Here is an 18354-nt window from a genome sequence, read left to right on the forward strand (position 1 = left end):
CCATAGTAATATACCGTACGTCATGATGCTGTGAAAATAACTAAAGTACACTAATCTAGCGGTCGCAACATTCGTGTACTCTCTAATCTTTCTAACTGCATATGCCGCAGAGCTGAGTCTATCTGCTAGATGGGTAATATGTGGACCCCACTGAAGCTTTTTATCTAACGTGATACCCAGGAAGACCGTAGTGTCCACAAGTTCCAATCTCTGGTCATTTATAAGTACGTTGGTTTGTACCTCCGCTGTGTTTGGTGTAATGAACCGTAAACACTTTGTTTTTTTACTGTTTAAGTGCAGATTATTCGTCTCAAACCAACGCACTATCTTTGAGAGTGCATTGCTTACCTCGTCATCAATATCCGCACGTCGCTTCACTTTAAAAATAAGTGAAGTATCATCAGCAAACAATACAATCTCATGGCTATCATCTACCACAAACGGTAGATCGTTAATATATATAAGAAACAAGAAAGGACCGAGAATAGAACCCTGTGGAACACCTATTCGCACAGGTTTACCCGAAGACCGTTTGCCATTTACATCGACTATCTGAACTCTTTCGCTTAAATATGATTTTAACAGATTTAGGGCTCTATTTTTCACTCCATAATGCTTTAGTTTTAGGAGTAAAGTTTCATGGTGGACGTAGTCAAATGCTTTTGACAAATCACAAAAAATGCCCAATGCATCCTGTGACTCTTCCCAGGCGTCAAAGATGTGCTCAATGAGTCTAGTACCCGCATTAATTGTTGATAAACCCCTAGTGAAACCAAACTGACTTTTGTTCATCAATTTACAAAAATGCATTTGTAGCTGTTGAAGCAAAAGTTTTTCAAAAATTTTACTAAAAACAGGCAGCACTGAAATAGGTCTGAAATTTAGTTAGTTGGTAAGTCAGCCAAACTCTCTTAATATTTGCTGAGTGGGTAAAGTTATTCCTGAACCGATATGTCTTATAGCACCTTCAAGTTTTGAGCACCTTAAAGGCCGACATGGCCTTACTTGACCTCTGGTATTGCGCCATAGTTTTCCCCCTTATTAATAAAGGAGTGTATTTGTAACATCAGAACACTCGTACTGGTTGAATAATGTATAATAATATATAGTATATAAATAGACGATGTTACCAGTAGAAGTATATAAGATGGTTTGCATGTTTTTATCTTTTTTATCCAACCGCACTCAGAAAATTATTATTTCAGGATATGAATCAGTAACAACTAAGGTAAAATCGGGAGTTGCCCAAGGCTCCATAATGTGTCCTCTTTTATATATTATTATTCTTAACGATGTATCTCATTGTTTTATAAACTCTAAATTCCTTATGTTTGCGGATGATCTTATAATCTTTAGACCAATCCAAATAATACTCGACATCAAACTAATGCAAGAGGACCTTAATAGATTTAATCAATACTGTACTAATAATAAATTGTACCTAGCACACGATAAATGTGTGCATATAACATTCACAAGAAATAAAAATAAAATCGAGGATATCTACCCACTGACCTCTACTTATATACTACAGGACTGGCGACTGTTAAAGTGCTTTTGTGCCTGTTTCATATTCGCCATTTTGGCGCTGTTGGCCGTGTTGCGAGGGTCTGCTGTACTAAAACCATTGAAGACAACCTCAACAAACATCGTTAGATGTTGCGAAACTATTTACAAAAAAATTGTGTACTTTATTATGTTGATTCTTGAAGTATAAATAACACGGAAAACGAACGAAATGAATTCAAAATGTCAAAAATAGTTCAGAGTATTGTATGTTCCTTTGCAGCCATTTGTATAAATAAATAAAGGAGTGTACTTGTAATAATGTATAAAATTATATAGTGTACTAGTGGACCCGACAGACGTCCTGTACACACGTCTTAAATTAGAAAAATCGGTCCAGTTATTTAGGAGGTAATTCAATTGTGAATCTAAACCATTCTCGAATCCACCTGAAGACACACCAATCTCAAAGTCACTGGAACACACAAAAAAATCATCAAAATCGGTCCAGCCGTTTAGGAGGTAGTTCAATTGTGAATCTAAACCATTCTTGAACCCACCTGAAGACACACAGAAAGTTTCATTAAAATCGGTCTAGACGTTTAGGAGAGAGTTCAGTTACAACAGACGCACAAAAGAAATATATATATTAAGATTAATAGACGATGTTACCGGTAGAAGTATATCAGCGCGGCGGCTGGAGGCGCACCGGCGGGAAAGTCTGCGACGGCTGGGCGCAGTGAACGAGCGGCGCTGCTGGCGGCTGCCGCTGTTTGGCGCCGACCTGCGGGCAGCGCTGCACGCGCCCGCGCCGCTGCCGCCCAAGACACTGCCCGACCTGCTCGACCAGATGCGGGACGTTATCGACAAGTATGCAAACAATATTTATTTCTATTTATTATTATATAAATATAATAGATTTTTTTAAATGAGGGAAATAAGGGACGAGACGAGCAGGACATTCAGCTGATGGTAATTGATCCGCCTAAAAGTTAAATAATGATGACTAAACAGTCATTATTATAATAGTGTGCTTTCGGTGTGCAGCAGTGTTTATTGAAAAAGTTGCCTACTTTTGTGCCAAAATTATTCATAACAAAATAGTTACACAAGATGTGCCCTACATTCACAGTTTAACAACAGTTTCTTATGCAACTTCATTCTATGACTTTATTATTATTTTTAGTCTATGTATTATAATTTTTCCCATGAAATGTATATTTCTTAATATACTACATGGAAGCTAGCTTTAGTAACACCAATTATTAAATCAGGTTCAAGCTCATGCATTTCGAATTATAGACCTATCTCGAAGCAGTCTATTATACCTAAAGTTTTTGAGTGTCTCATTCATGATGTGATCCAACAATAAAACCTCATATAATTAGTGAACAACATGGTTATATGAAGAAAAAAATCAACAATTGCAAACCTTATCATTTATTCTAATTTACTTAATCGTGTGCAGATTGACGCTATTTATACCTACCTTCGAAAAGCATTCGATAAAGTTGACTATATAATTTCACTTAAAAAATTAGCGTACAACGGTATTAAAGAAAACTTGCTAAGATGGTTTGCATATTACTTGTCTAACTGCACTCAGAAAGGAATTATTGCAGGATATGAATCAGTAACAACTAAAATAACATCTGGAGTTTTCCAAGGCTCCGTAATGGGTCCTCTATTATTTATTATTTTTATTAACGGTGTATCTCAATGTCTTATAAACTGTAAATTCCTTATGTTCGTGGATGATCTTCAAATCTTTAGGCATATCCAAACAATACTCGACAACAAACGAATGCAAGAGGACCTTGATAGATTTAATCAATACTGTTCTATTAATAAATTGTACCTAGCACACAATAAATGTGTGCATATAATATTCACAAGAAATAAAAATAAAATCGAGGCTATCTACCACATAGGCAATTCCCAAATTCAAGTAACTAAAATTAAGGAATTCGGATTAATATTGGATGAAAATCTCATATCAGATATTCATATCGACTAAAGCATATCAAATGTTAGGTTTTGTGCTTTGTACCACCAAACCATTTAATAAAAAGCCTTTATCATACATGATTCTTTATAAAACTCTAATAAGACTGACCATATCTTGAATATGGCTCTGTGATTTGGAATTCATATTACTCTATTTATGGTGAAAAAATAGAAATAGTTTAGAAAAAGTTTTTGCGAGCCATACATTTTAGACTAAATAAAAGTAGACTTAGTTCTCATGAACTCTTAAATCATTATAATTTTACAACATTATCTGACAGGAGACTAGTATTAGACATGACTGCGTTATATAAAATTATTCGAAATTTGCTCAACACTCAGGGACTGTTGCAAGATATCAATTTTAGATCGATCTAGTATCAAGTGTAGGTAACACTTGGTACTAGATCGCAAGCATTCATAGGTAACAGATGTCGCACAAATGCAGGTTTCCGCACTCCAATGAATAGAATTATGAATTCATTCGATAAAAACTTTGTCTCTATTGATATTGATTTAGATTTTAATATAATTGAATTAGCACAATTTAAAAATATAATAAACAAGATAATTACTGCAATACATGATCTATAATGAAGTTAATAAATTCTGTAACATTAGTTGTTTTTTAATGTTCTTTTTCAGTAATCGTTAGTTAATTAAACTGTTCTTATCACATTAGAAACTTTAAATCTTAGTGGGAAATTTGTAAGGAACAATTATTTTAGCATATTATAAGCCACTTATACTCGTATGTACCTAGATTTTAGATAATAGTTTTGTTTTTTTCTCCAAATAAATAAATATTTATCCAAACATGCCGTATTTACATTGCATATCTGGCAGTGATAAAATAACTATTCTTAAATTCAAGAGATTTATCGCACAACACGTCCCTTTCAGTAGAATTTTACTTAAAAAGTTGACGAGCGTACAATGGTATCAAAAAAAACTATATGATTTGCATATTATTTATGTTACTGCGCTCAGAAAGTTATTATTGCAGGATATGAATTAGTAACAAGTAAAATAACATTGGGAGTTTTCCAAGGCTCCATAAGGGGTCCTCTTTTGAATATTATTTTTATTATTATATTGCCTCAATAGTAAGTGAGGCAATGTAATCAATGCAATTTCAGATTTATTGACATTTATAATTAGATGTGGGTGCTAATGCACATAGTGCGCGTCGTCTGAATGCGGCCTTTATTTTTTTATTTTTATTTATTTATTCAGGAACAAAACAGTCATTTACAATAGTGAGTTACAAATATACTTAAACTAGAAGACAAAACAGTTCCATAAATTAAAAACTTATTATGTTTACAATGGACAATAAAGCAAAACAAAAAACAACATAGATATTTTAAACCAAAAGTAAAAATTACAATATACAAAACGAAAATTTAAACAGTTATAAGAGTATAGTTAAGAACAGGACGCAACAATGAGTTTATTGAGTATTTAGAGTTAATTTTTTAAATTGAGTATAATATCACCTACTATTTTCTTATATTTTTGTATATTTAATGAAAATATATCAATTTCAGTAAGTTGTTTATTGTACAACCTACAAGAGTGCCTCACAAATGTATTTCCTGCATAATTGCTTTTATAAGGTGATACATAAAATGTAATCTTAGAACGAGAGGAGATTCGCGGTGTTATAAATTTAATAAGATTTAACAAGGATGCTGAGTCAAGCTTATTGTTAATAATTTTAAATAGAAAAATTTGATCGATATAATTTCTTCTGTTAATTAGTGGGGATATTCTGCGCCTTCGTAACGCAGTGGCATAATCGATAAGAATATGCCCAGTCCGGTATTCCAATGATCTTAAGAACTTATTTTGTATACCTTCAAGACGAGCGATACGAACCTCGTACTGAGGGTTCCAAATAACGCAAGCAAACTCGAGGATACTACGGATGAAAGCGTAATAAAGAATTTTGAGGTATTGATTGAAAATATAATATGTGGTCAGGTTCGCCGTGTGCTGGGAGGCGTGCCGCGCGGGTGCCGTGGCGGCGAGTGCGTCAGCGGGAAGCGGCGCGCGCGAGTGGCGGCGGCGGTGTGCGCAGGCGGAGCGCGTGCTGGAGCCGCCCATGTGCGACGCGTTACGGTTGCTGCACGCGCCCGCTCTCAAACACGCGGTTGCCTTCCCGCACCCCTCATTGCTGCAATATGACTGTGGTGAGATATCCAATTGTGAGCTCTCGAAGTTCGCAACTGAATTTGAAATTCAGCTTAGACACTGAACACGTATGGGGCATACAAATTTAGTAATAACGAAATTTATATTGAGAGAGTAATTTATTTCAAAATTTTTTCAGTAGTACAGAAAACAAATTATTATTTTATGTGTCAATTTATTGAAGTAGGCGTTAATTTGCGGAAATCCATAATTATACAAATGATTTGAGTTTTTAACTAGTGTTAATTGCGCCAATATTTGTCCTTAAACAATTCGACGTGTGTCTCCACGAGGCATCCTCAGGACGTGTTGTCTCGCTAAATCTGGCACGAGACTCAAGTCTAGAGTCTATATAAAATATATATTCTACATATATCTATGTTTCTGCATCTGAATAAAAATTATATAGATGAGCGAGTGCTGTAGTGTATTGTATGTTTGCATCCAGGCAAGCTGCAGACGTTGGACAGCTTGCTACGGCGGCTGAAGGCGGGCGGACACCGCGTGCTGCTGTTCACGCAGATGACTAAAGTCCTGGACGTGCTGGAAGCCTTCCTGTCGCTACACGGCCACACGTACCTCCGTCTGGATGGCGCCACGCGGGTCGAGCGCCGCCAGATCCTTGTAGATCGCTTCAACAGCGACCCGCGTATTTTTGCTTTCATCCTATCCACGCGCAGCGGCGGCGTCGGACTCAATCTGACCGGCGCAGACTCGGTGGTGTTCTACGACTCGGACTGGAACCCGACCATGGACGCGCAGGCCCAAGACCGCTGCCACCGCATCGGGCAGACGCGCGACGTACACGTGTACCGACTCGTGACCGCCGGCACCGTGGAGCAGAACATCTTGCGCAAGGCGGACCAGAAGCGCGCTCTCGGCCATCTCGCCATAGAGGACGGACACTTCACCACCTCCTACCTCCGCGCGGTAATGTCAATTATATAATAAGTCCTATTATCTAGTATCGGAATACTGGGTCTCGAAATCTCGAGCGATTGCCAATTCCGTGGCCATCTGGAGGGCAAAGCCAAATTGGCTTCAAAGAAGCTGGGCGTCATCAATAGAGCACGGCAATACGTCAAGCCGGCCCACATTCTAGCGCTCTACAAAGCGCAGGTCCGGCCACACATGGAGTATTGCTGTCATCTCTGGTCTGGCGCACCCCAGTATCTGCTCGATCCATTTGACCGCGTGCAACGTAGAGCAACTCGAATTGTCGGGGACTCAGTGCTCTGTGAACGGCTGTATTCTACCGCATTTATCACGGGGAGTGTTCCGAAGAGCTGTTTAACCTGATTCCTGCCGCCGAATTCCACCTTCGCACAACACGCCACAAGTTAGGATATCATCACCACAATCTGGATGTGTAGCGGTCCTCCACAGTGCGGTTTTCAAGGAGCTTTCTCCCTTGTACTACAAAGCTGTGGAATGAGTGTTTCCGGGACGATACGACATGGGTACCTTCAAAAAAAGCGCGTACACCTTCCTTAAAGGCCGGCAACGCTCTTGTGATTCCTCTGGTATTGCAAGAGAATGTGGGCGGCGGTGATCCCATAACACCAGGTGACCCGTACGCTCGTTTGTCCTCCTATTCCATAAAAAAAAAGTCCATGTTGCAAGCCCAAGTTCGTGAATTTTGTTGACCATGCTTAAATATGATAGATTTCTACCATGTGGAAATAGATTAAGATATAAATATTAAATGTTATTTGAAACTCTCATGATTCCCAAGTACTAACCAACATTTAATCTCAATTCCAAAATTCCATCACAATTTTTTGTATTCTGACCAATCGGGACACTTGAATAATGTTTGACCATCATCTAATCTATCCAACAGGATAACATAAAAGACCTGTTCGGTACGGAGGGCATAAGTGGAGAGGCGGCTGACGGCGAACTTGAGAGCGCGCTGGCGGCAGCCGAGGACGAGGCCGACGCGGAGGCCGCCCGGGCCGCTCGCGCCGAGGCTTCCACTGAGCTGGCCGAGTTCGACGAGACCCTGCCGCTGCCGGATGACGAGGCCGACAGCCGCGAAAATAATCACAAGCCACAAGACGAGTTCTCTTCGCTCATGCAACAGGTTTGTACCATACTAAACCATTTTAGCCCCAATGTAAAATAAAATAACTTTCGTAATATATGAGTGAATAATCATTTTCTTGGTCGTTCCCCGCGATTGAAATACTAACATTGAAATGACCCGGATTTTAATAGCAGTGACATACAAGGCACAATATATAAAAATAAATATAATACAGACGTTGTTCTGTACATAATAAATAAAATACCGTTTTTGATGAATTTGTCAATAATTTTTCATTGTAACATAATAATATGCTCCTTGTTGTTATAATGAAATTGTTTCACAGCAGAACTGTCAAACCGCGCGTCAAAAATACTCTCACAGAAAATATGTCCAAACAAAACAAATATTGGAAATAAAAATAATTATGGGTCCCAAATCGAAATAAAAACTATCCTATCTCTTAAGTTGGACTAAACTGCACTCCATGAAGTAATCCCCATTGAAATCCGTTCATTAGTTTAGGAGTCCATTGAGGTCAAACATTGTGACACGAGATTTATATATATTAAGATAGTCGGTAATTTGGAAATGCGCTCGATAAGGATTATCAAATTCATTGCACATAGACAGACTACTCCAGTGCATTTGACAAAGTCAGTCATCCAATCTTGCTAAAAAATCTTGATTGCTTGTATGGAATAGGTGGAGAGTTACTTAAGTGGTTTGGTTCTTAATTAACAGAAAGAAGTTTGTATCAATCAATGGCTTCAAATCACTACCATTTATTGCTACTTCAGGAGTTTCCCAGGGCTCCCATCATGGCCCAGTTCTGTTTGCGTTGTTCATTAATGACATAGGCTCTTATTGAACACAGTACCTATTCTTTATACGCTGATGATATGAAACTATCTAAAGAAATCCATAGTGTTGATAATGTAGCATTATTGCATAGTGATATTACGCGTGTTCAGATGTGTAATTTAAATAAAATGTGCTTGAAAGCTTTTGTGAAAATGTTACCATATTACATTCATCAAAAGAAAGAATTCTCTATCCACACTTATGTCATTAATGATGATGACTAGTGAAAGTCACTGAGGTTTTTTGAGACTAGGGGATAACACTAGGTATGAAACTCACCTTTTATACTACGTTATATTAATAAATATCAGTAGGGCTTCAAAAAGGTTAGGGTTCATAAGACGAGCAATCAAATGTTTTAAGAAATTGAAACCTAAAATTTTATTATTTAATTCCTTGATCTGCAGTGCACTTGTATTCGGTAGCGTTATCTGGAACCCTCAGTATTCTTTCCACAGGGATTGCATTGAACGAACTAATCGCTCTAAATAGAAATATAAGCAACAAAAGCAACTATGAAAACAGATTAAAGTTTTTAAAATGAATTAGCTGATAGACGTTGTATGTTTGACCACTCCTTTTTATATACAGTTTAAAATAACATGCTAGGATACACCCAATATCTTGAGCTAAATAATATTCAACATACCCAAATTAGGGACCAGAAACCAACATAAAACTTTTCTATCTACGCACCATAAGAACTAACGTTTGCAGCAACGCGCCCCTATATCGTGTCTGTCACATGTGTCGTATACTGTATATCTTTGTGTTAAAATATATAAGTGCCCAATGGAAATGATTCACATTTATGTTGCGTAATTGTCCCATACACTAGAACTATTTTGTAGAAATAAAGTTAGTTATCATGCGTCACTCAATCAGGGCGGTTTTATTTATCATCACTCATCGTTCGACCTTATCATTTATCATTTTAAACCAAATGTATGGAAGGTTATTGCATTAGCTTCTTCGTTGAGCGAATTTTGTCATGCACTAAAAATTCACTCATATTGATATTTCCAAGCAGCAAAAACAAAGGATTCCTATTTAAAAATTATTTCCAAATACCTTAGTATCTATGAATTTCATGGTAATGATGTTGACAAATGAAGTGGGAGATGTATCCGAGGGACTTTGTTTTGAAGGAAGCTGACTTTGACTTATGACTTTTTAACTAGATTGTTTTTTGGGTTACAGCTGACGCCGGTGGAAAAGTACGCGATGAGAATGGTGGAGAGCAGCGAGGCGGCGAGCGAAGCGGAGCGGACCGCGCTCGGGGAGATGCAGCGCCAGTTGCGCGAGTGGGAGCAGGCCCGCGCGGCGCTGCGCACGCAGCACGACGAGCTCGGGGACGCGCCCGCCGCCGACGAGCCCGCGCTCACCTACAGCGGGGAAGACGCGCGCACTAAGGTGCGTGCCCGCCGCCGACGACGGCGAGTCCCTCCCGCGCCCGCGGCCGCACACGAGTCCCCGGCCCCGCCTGCGGCGCCCGCGGCTCCGGCGGCGCCCGCGCCCCGCACGCGCTCGCGCGGCACTGTGCACATCAACCTGTGGACGCTGGACGAGCGGGGCGCCGGCGCGGGCGCGACGCGACTTCGCAACGGCACGCTCGACTCGTGGCTCACCCGCGCCGACCGCACACGAAACGATGACGATAATAAATGACTTGAACATTACGTTGCGTTTATATTTCTGACGTTGGACGTTTTGGTGCCGCCCGAGACTCGTCCGTAAATGCTTGACATTCCGCGTCGCGTCTGATACGAAACAAGCGCGAGGTGACACCAAAACGCTGTAAACAACGTCAGGGATATAACGCGGGCAAGCATTTACGGGCGGGACTACTTTTACCCCACCCTCACAGGCGTCGTCTCGAGGACGAATCACGCTTCTGAACTAGGATCGATCCTTCTTGTGGATGTTCATTTTCTATATTAAAAATTATTTGTGGCACTGCACCACTTACGAGTCTGGCTAATGAAAGCTGTCGTTGAGGAACAACGGCAATGTCGAAGAATTTGCTTGCTTTTGGGAACACTAGCCAATAATAATATAAGTACGCTAAATAGAACAAAGTTCAAACTGATAATTTTGAGAACACAAAAAGCAATATTTTATTCCGATTTTTGAAAGGCGGAAAAAGTTACAAAATTTATTTAACTGATATATTTAAGTTTCTTGGGACTTAATTAACTTTATTTTTTTAAATCGGCTCACGATTCGTCGGTTTTGGTACCGACTAGTCTAGGACAATGCATAGTTGCACAACATCAGTGTGATCAAAGATACTTTAAACACTACATTCAAGAAAAGGAAATGCCATAGAAAATGATGAAAAGTGTCGCTTTATAAAACGCATACTATACCTCTTAATACCAACATAATCACTTACTACAACATAACGACTTAATAGCAGAGCTGCCAATATAGTAAACAATCCATATTTTTTATCGATAATGAACTGTTACATAAATATAAATAAGATCTAATTTTAATGATTAAAGTTCCCTTTGTTAATTTTAAGATGGACCTATGCCAAGTTTTACTAGTCTAAACTAGGGCTACGTTTTAGTTATCTCAAAGAATAAAAAACAATTTACATAACTAATATTTTTTAATAGTTTTCTTTTGCGTGGTGTAGTACTTTCGGTTTTCATACTGTTTATTTTTATTTCTTTTCGTTTTTCAGGTGTTGCAATAAATATTTTCAAAGTCATAGAACTAGAAACCATAGTTGAAACAAATAAATAAAAATAAAACACCGACAATTGACAAAAAACTGTCAAGCACACCTCTATCGCTAAATATTATAATTTTTACTCTAGTTGATTAAATCCATACTGTATCACTTTAAGTCACTTTAAGCATTCTTTATTATCTTATTATTTGTTCTTACTTGCTTACCTCTCTTTATCCAAAGGTAAAATAGACATGAAAATTCTCTTATTCCCAAAACAAATTACAAAGTTTGAAAACAATATGGTTGTACTAAACAATCACAATATTGTTTTTCAAATTATTCTTGATATTGCATTAGAGATGCCATGTCAAAAGTGTAAACAAAACCAGTACCATCTTTCGCTAGCCAGATTCTTATGTACTTGCATCCACCGATCAAATTTTCTAAATATACAAAATATTTACAAGTATAATACAATAATCTTATGACCGCATCTAACGGTGAAATTAATGATTTTCTACGTATTGTAGCCAATATTATTATTTCAAAATTTTTAATTGGTTATAATATTATATAGAACACATCGTTCAGCCAGCAGGATGATCAGCTGATGGTAATTCATACGCCCTGCCCATTATAATGCAGTGCCAATACAATAATGATTACACATTACTGCTTTACGACAGAAATAGGCGCCGTTGTGGGACCTATAATCTAGCCCGCATCCTGTGCAAATGAGCCAATTGGTAAAATTTACTCATACTGGAACAGATTAAAAAATCATGCTGAAATTACCCAATTTCACAAGATGTACGTGGACTTAAATTACACAGTAATAATAATATACAGATATAATATAGGGGATGAAATTGCCATTTTGTTGTGAAAATTTAAGGGTCTATCTACGAGGGCGGATAAATAAGTCTGTAGAAGAAAAATTACAAGTGAATGAAACAGGTTTTTGAAAAAGAAATAATTTTATAACTCAACATAGTTTGGAGCTCTATACATTTTGTCTTAACATTTTTATAATTTTTTATTCTTTTAAAAAAATCAAGATCTGTCGAGCGTCTCATAATAGGTATTTGTTTGTGAGATGATTTTCTCATTGGGGTCGAACCTCTTCCTGCCAAGTCATTTCTTAAAAAATAGTCACTTGATGGTAATTTCGGTATGGAGACTACACTTGCATTGTCTTGGTACAAAACTTTTTTCATCGCTTTATGCTGTCGTTTTTTCTTCAAATCCTTATTGAATCGAACAGTTGGTATAATATTCGTCATTGATAGTTCTTCCTTTTTTAAGGTAATAAATGTGGCCTCTTGCATCCTAAAAAACAGCCAACTGGACTATTGGCTGACAAACCCACCTTGACCTTAGGCATCTTTTTGCCATGCTTGGTCTCTGGGGTGTTGTCGGGAATTCTTGTTTCGTTGGCAATTATTTATGTGAACTCAACAATTTAATCACCACGTTAATTGTTAGGTAAGTTAATAGGAGATATATATCTTTCCAACCCTCATTCTGCAATATTCATAACTCCATACAAATATTTCAAGATTCATTAATTATTTCGAAAAATTGTTTTTTCTCTCAGGTGTGGATAAATGACTGCCGCGCCGGAGAGACCATGCCGGTAAGTATTCAATAAATAATAATATTGCCTTTGATATTTGAGCATGACCATAAGTCGTGATAATCCTATGATTGTGGACAGATGTGGTGTCCGCCCACCCCACCGTCGAGCGACGGCGACGTGTACTGCGAGCCGTGGCTGCGGGCGCTCTACCGTCGCGGCGCCGCGCCCGACGGCCTGCTGCCGCCCGCCCGGCCGCGCGCCGCCCGCGACCCGCGCTGCACCCGCCCCGCCGGCCGCGCGCCGCCCGCCCCGCCCTCGCTGTTCGAGCGAGCCGGCCCGCGGCCCCGCCCCCGGGCCCGCCTGCCGCCCGCCGCGCCGCGCGACATCGCCGCTCCACCGCCCGAGTGGGCCGGCTGCGAGGATGCCGCGCTGCGACGTGCGCTGCGTCTGCAGCGGTTGCCCGCCGAGCCGGGCGCCGCCCTCGCGCCCAACTGGGAGTGGCTCGCCGAAATCGTAAATGAAGCGTCCCGCGCCTACCGCTCACCCCGCGCCTGTCGCGACCGTCACGACGCGCTCGCCGACCCGGAGCGCGCCCGCCGGAAGCACCGCAAGCCGCCCCCCGCCCGCCGCCGACCGGACGACGACTCTCCGCGGCCGCCCCTCACGCGGATCGAGGCGATGCGCGAGGCGGACGAGCGTCGACGCGCCGCGCCAAAACGTCGCCTGGACGACGCGACGCACCGCAACCCTAAACATGCCGCGTTGCTCGCCGACCACGGCGTCGACTACGAGGCCCCTCCCACCCCCATGGAGGTGGCGACGCGTCGCGCCGAACGCATCGCTAAAGAGAAGCTGAAGACGGGAGGGACGCAGGCGACGCCGTCCACCGCGCCCACGGCGACCGCCCCGCCCGGCCCGTCGGGTGGCGCTCCCCCGCAGCGTATAGTTGTGGCGGCGAGTGCGGGCACCGCCGCCGCAGCGGGAGTCGGTAAACCGGAACTGATCCGTCGCGCGCGGCCTCCGGGTGCGGTGACGGCGAGCGTGGCGGCCGCGGTGGTGTCGGCGGCGGGCCCGCAGCTGGTCTACCGCCAGCAGCCACTGGCCGCTCGACACCACCTCAAGATCCTTCACCACTCGTCGCCCGGACAAGCTTCTCAGGTCGGTCGAGGCTTAACTTATTATTGTTATTATTTTCGTAGGGGGGTGCTGATGGCTTTTTGTCCATATATTTTTAATCATTGATTGTCACGTAAAGGTTTTATTATTGCGCATAATGAAATCAAATGTATCTTATTTGTTACAGAGTGTGGTGACGTCTGCGAGCCTGGCCAGTGCGGAGGGCGGGGCGGCCCTGCGCACGCTACAGCTCCAGCAGCTGGCCCTGCGGCGCGCGCCGGCTGCGGGCGGCGGGCTGCGCGCGCATCACCAGCACGTGGTGCTCGCACACCTGGCGCCCGCGCCCGCACCCTCGCCCGCTCCAACCGCGCCCTCCCCCCAGACACACAACCCAAATAAGACTCTTTAAGATTAAATTATTTGAACAAAATCACTCGTTTTTTATTTCAAATTTCATGAAAGCTAATAGTGGCACCGACCCTACCACGGAAATATTTCTTATCGGTGGGCCGCTTCTCTGTATGCTATAAAGTTTTATTTTTCTTTACTTGTCTTAAATAGTAAACAAAAATGACCTTGAATGAAATTCGTTAATTTCGGACAATCACACATTAGGTTTGTTTTCATCATTTATAACTATTTCAGGAACAAACACGCCATAATTTACTCTAATAAAAGCTATTAATTTGTGATTTAAATGCGTTATTTTTAAATTTAATATTCTCGTTAAAATTGAAAAAATTAGAGCCAACTTTCACAGATAACATATAACACTGACCTCTTCTTTAAATTACTGGACTGGCGGCTGTCAAAGTGCTATTGTGCCTGTTTGCTATTCGCCATTTTGACGCTGTTGGCCATGTAGCGAGTCTGCGGTACTATAACTAGTGATGACAACCTCAGCAAAAATCAATAACGTTGGGAAACTACAAAATAAATTGTGGTTATTACGTTGATTCTTGAAGTATAAATAACACGAAAAACGAACGAAATTAATTCAAAATGCAAAAATACTTCAGAGTATTGTACGTTCCCTCGCAGCCATTTGTATTATACGTCAAAATTAGTTCTCTGGACTCTCGCGAGTGGCGCTTCAAATAGGCAAAAAAAAATACAGGTCTAACATTTGAACATAAGATTTTGACGTTTCGCTACGCTACTTTTTCGTTGAATCATAGAGATGGAAACATTTAGAATGAATTATCGAGAATGGAAACTGACCTTTGAAAAACAAGAATATCTAAAATACGGTAACACAATTTTTTAAATTTTATTATTGCGTTGTATAATAATTATACTGTCTTTCTGTAAAATATAGAATTTCAATTTCTTTTCGATTTATAGAATTATTTATTTCTCATTAAGATTAAAATCACATCACATGAGAGATAAGATTAAAATCACATCACATGAGAGATTAGTAATATGATTAAATATAAAAGTTAATTATTCGGATGAATATGTGGTTATTACTGACAATGGCTGCTTACTAACAAAATGACAATTTACAATTAATACAGTTATAGCAATGCAAAGTACAAACTCATAACTGGATTGGTAATTGTTGGGTCGTGGTACGAGTTATACTTTTGATACGCTTACACGTTTTTTTTTAATTATATTGATATTATTATTATATCGTATCTTACTGAACAGTTTATTAAATTAGAATAACGAATTTCGTTCCTGACGAAAATTTCTCAAAACCTTATTTGCTTTATTATTTTATAATAATATAACTTTATAGATATAGTATAGTATTTACCTATAGATAGATGAATATAAATTAGTTATGAAGTAAAGTTGTATACATATTTCAAGTGTAATAGAACAAGAGCCCGTGGACCCCAGACCTATGTCATTTTATAAAAACTGAAAGTTTGTCAGCGCATGGTAAGAACGATGGACCATTATGGACTTTGGGTTACAGTGGCTTTGGCAGGTAAACGGTACTAAAGGTGTGTAAAATACCGATCTAAATAGGTACATCAAAGAATAAAGTGCGTTTTTGCGGTATTACCTTCAGAGTATTATGAAAAATCACGTTATTAATTGCCAGACACTTAACATCGTGGCAACCCCTTGCCAGACACCCTTAATGTTCACGAAATTATAATTTTACTTACGTCATAGTATAAAAGCTGATTTTTATATATAATACTTAACACATTCAATGCCACCACGATTTTCTAATACTTCCCAGCGATGCCGCCCTATAAAAAACGCAAACATGCTAGGTGTGCTCGCGGCACTGCAGGATGGAATTACGTAGCACGCTAGGCGTGTTCACCGGCACTGTTAAGAGGTAAAATCAAAGAAAGCGTTATTTCGGCTTCAACCGTGTTTATTGATCAGTCTTTCTCGAGTTACTGAAGAGATATTTTGTTTTTAGCAGTGTTTGTGCTTTTGAAAGTTAAATTATGGCAGTTAGTAGATTCCAAGGTAAGTATTTATCGTAATTTGATCAGTGAATTTCAACCTTTGGTTACTTATTTATGATTTTTTAGGGAAAACAAAATATGTGCAAGAAACAGTGGAATATGATGATGATGCGACGCAAGCAGATAGCCCACCCTCACAAAAACGCCCAAAAGTAGGAGGTGAGCCGATAACATATTTCTCTTATCTTGTCTTAAAACTTTTAGTGCACTTATTGTGACGTAGTGGATTAGTGTTAAATTGTAAATCATTCGGTCGGTACCTGGTACCTACTTTATGATATGCAGGTACCTATAGATAGCACATTATATTGTCAATATTAACGTATTTCATAAGGTTTTTGAAGCAGCACCGCAAGTAATTAACCGCATCAATTTTACACAAAAGAATTAAGGAACAAAAAGATTCTTAAAAAACCGACGATTGTGTTTGAAAACATTATTTGCACTGTTATATATTATCGCTAATAACACAATAAACAAGCCGTGCTGACTGCTGACGCATCTATTGTTTTACAAATAGGCTGATAACATTTCAACTCCAGATGTTTAAAACGTTACAGGAATCTGTCTACAATTCTAAGAAGTTTAGATTTTAATTTGGAGACAGTAAATGTTTTGAACTTATTGATCCGATGTCGAACACTTCGAACACTGATGTAAGGAGCTATACTAATGTTAAAGACTTGCTGCCCGTGGTGCAATAAAACGTGGGAATAGGACGCCGCCTGTTGCGCTCTCTGTTACAGACCTTACGGCAGGCATGGTAACGTCCCAATGTGCGGCTCACCTAATCTTTTTATGACACTCGGGTTTGTTTTATTACCAAAAAAATAATTGGCAAGCAACTGAAGTAAATGGTATTCCTACTAGGGACTTTATTTATAAACGATCGCCAAACGTATCTAATATTAGCAGTGCCCCGCGGTTTTACCCACGTCTTACGGGAACCATTTACTTTTTAGGGATAAAAAGTAGCCTATAGCCTTCCTCAATAAATGTGCTATCAAACACCGAAAGATTTTTTCAAATGGGCCCAGTTATTCCTGAGATTAGCGCGTTCAACCAAACAAACAAACTCTTCAGCTTTATAACATTGGAATAGATCCTGGGCAGGGTTTTGTCTTCTTCCGATGAATGAAAAGATATTGGTGAAAGAGAGAGAAGGAAACAGATCCGAGTTACACAACAGCTGATAAGCGTTTATAATTAGGTACCTAAAGGGGTACATTATAGGTAAATATTTTATGCAATTTATTTTATCTTTTTTGTTCAACCTAAGTGCCAAGGAATAAAATAAATGATAACTTATAAAAAATATTCTATATTTTATTATTGGCATTATAAATGTAGTAAATTGACCTAATAATATAAAAGATTGAGAACTGCTGGAGATGAACACGCCTGGTATGTTCGCGGCATTACATAATAGATTATTTTTGATGAACCTTAAAAAAATATCAGATCCTGGAACCACTTCAGAATACTTTAGCTTACGGCAGAAAGTTTATGCTCAGAGTCTTTCGGACAATAATATTGTCTAATCTTTGAGATATAGATGAAAAACGGTGAGCACGCCCGGCGTGCTGGCGGCATGCAGATAAGAATTAGTGTGGACACGCTAGGCGTGTCAATGGCACTGAATGTGTTAAGTAGGTAAAAAGTAGGTGATGTTCCTCATTAGCCAGACACGTCTTAGCATATGGTCTGACGCAACTGGTTCTTGCGCCAATGCGAATCCCAGATGTGGAAGATCATACATCTTCATTGTTGGACCTTCTGTTGACGACGGAAGGTAGGCTACGGCGACGGCTACCTAGTTTCCGTTGACCCTCCTCTAGGATCGTCGCACCACTGCCTGATCCGGAGCACTGTGCCGATCACTCGCCTAACACGGCCCCGCTTCTTAGGCTGTCGCCGCGTGTGGCACTATAGG

General features: G+C 39.9%; 1 protein-coding gene and 1 long non-coding RNA gene across 3 annotated transcripts in view; both read left to right on the plus strand.

The window, feature by feature from the left end:
- Positions 1 to 14404, plus strand: part of LOC126980175 (helicase domino-like) — a 32331-nt gene extending 17927 nt beyond the window's left edge. Inside the window, exons 9-16 of one of the 2 annotated variants that reach the window (XM_050829779.1) lie at positions 2185 to 2376; positions 5500 to 5708; positions 6158 to 6639; positions 7553 to 7795; positions 9803 to 10015; positions 12883 to 12921; positions 13003 to 14022; positions 14168 to 14404. In XM_050829779.1, the coding sequence (XP_050685736.1) occupies positions 2185 to 2376; positions 5500 to 5708; positions 6158 to 6639; positions 7553 to 7795; positions 9803 to 10015; positions 12883 to 12921; positions 13003 to 14022; positions 14168 to 14389 (2620 nt within the window). In that variant the 3' untranslated portion in view covers positions 14390 to 14404. Of the gene's footprint in view, positions 1 to 858; positions 2377 to 5499; positions 5709 to 6157; positions 6640 to 7552; positions 7796 to 9802; positions 10282 to 12882; positions 12922 to 13002; positions 14023 to 14167 lie in introns of those variants that run through there. The other variant, XM_050829788.1, reaches the window with a different exon arrangement.
- Positions 14405 to 16131: 1727 nt separating this feature from the next.
- Positions 16132 to 16582, plus strand: LOC126964858 (uncharacterized). Its single transcript, XR_007729441.1, has 2 exons — positions 16132 to 16422; positions 16488 to 16582. It is a non-coding gene; the product is annotated as an uncharacterized LOC126964858 (long non-coding RNA).
- Positions 16583 to 18354: the final 1772 nt, after the last annotated feature.

The sequence above is a fragment of the Leptidea sinapis genome, chromosome 1 (assembly GCF_905404315.1).
Source record: "Leptidea sinapis chromosome 1, ilLepSina1.1, whole genome shotgun sequence".
Taxonomy (NCBI): domain Eukaryota; kingdom Metazoa; phylum Arthropoda; class Insecta; order Lepidoptera; family Pieridae; genus Leptidea; species Leptidea sinapis.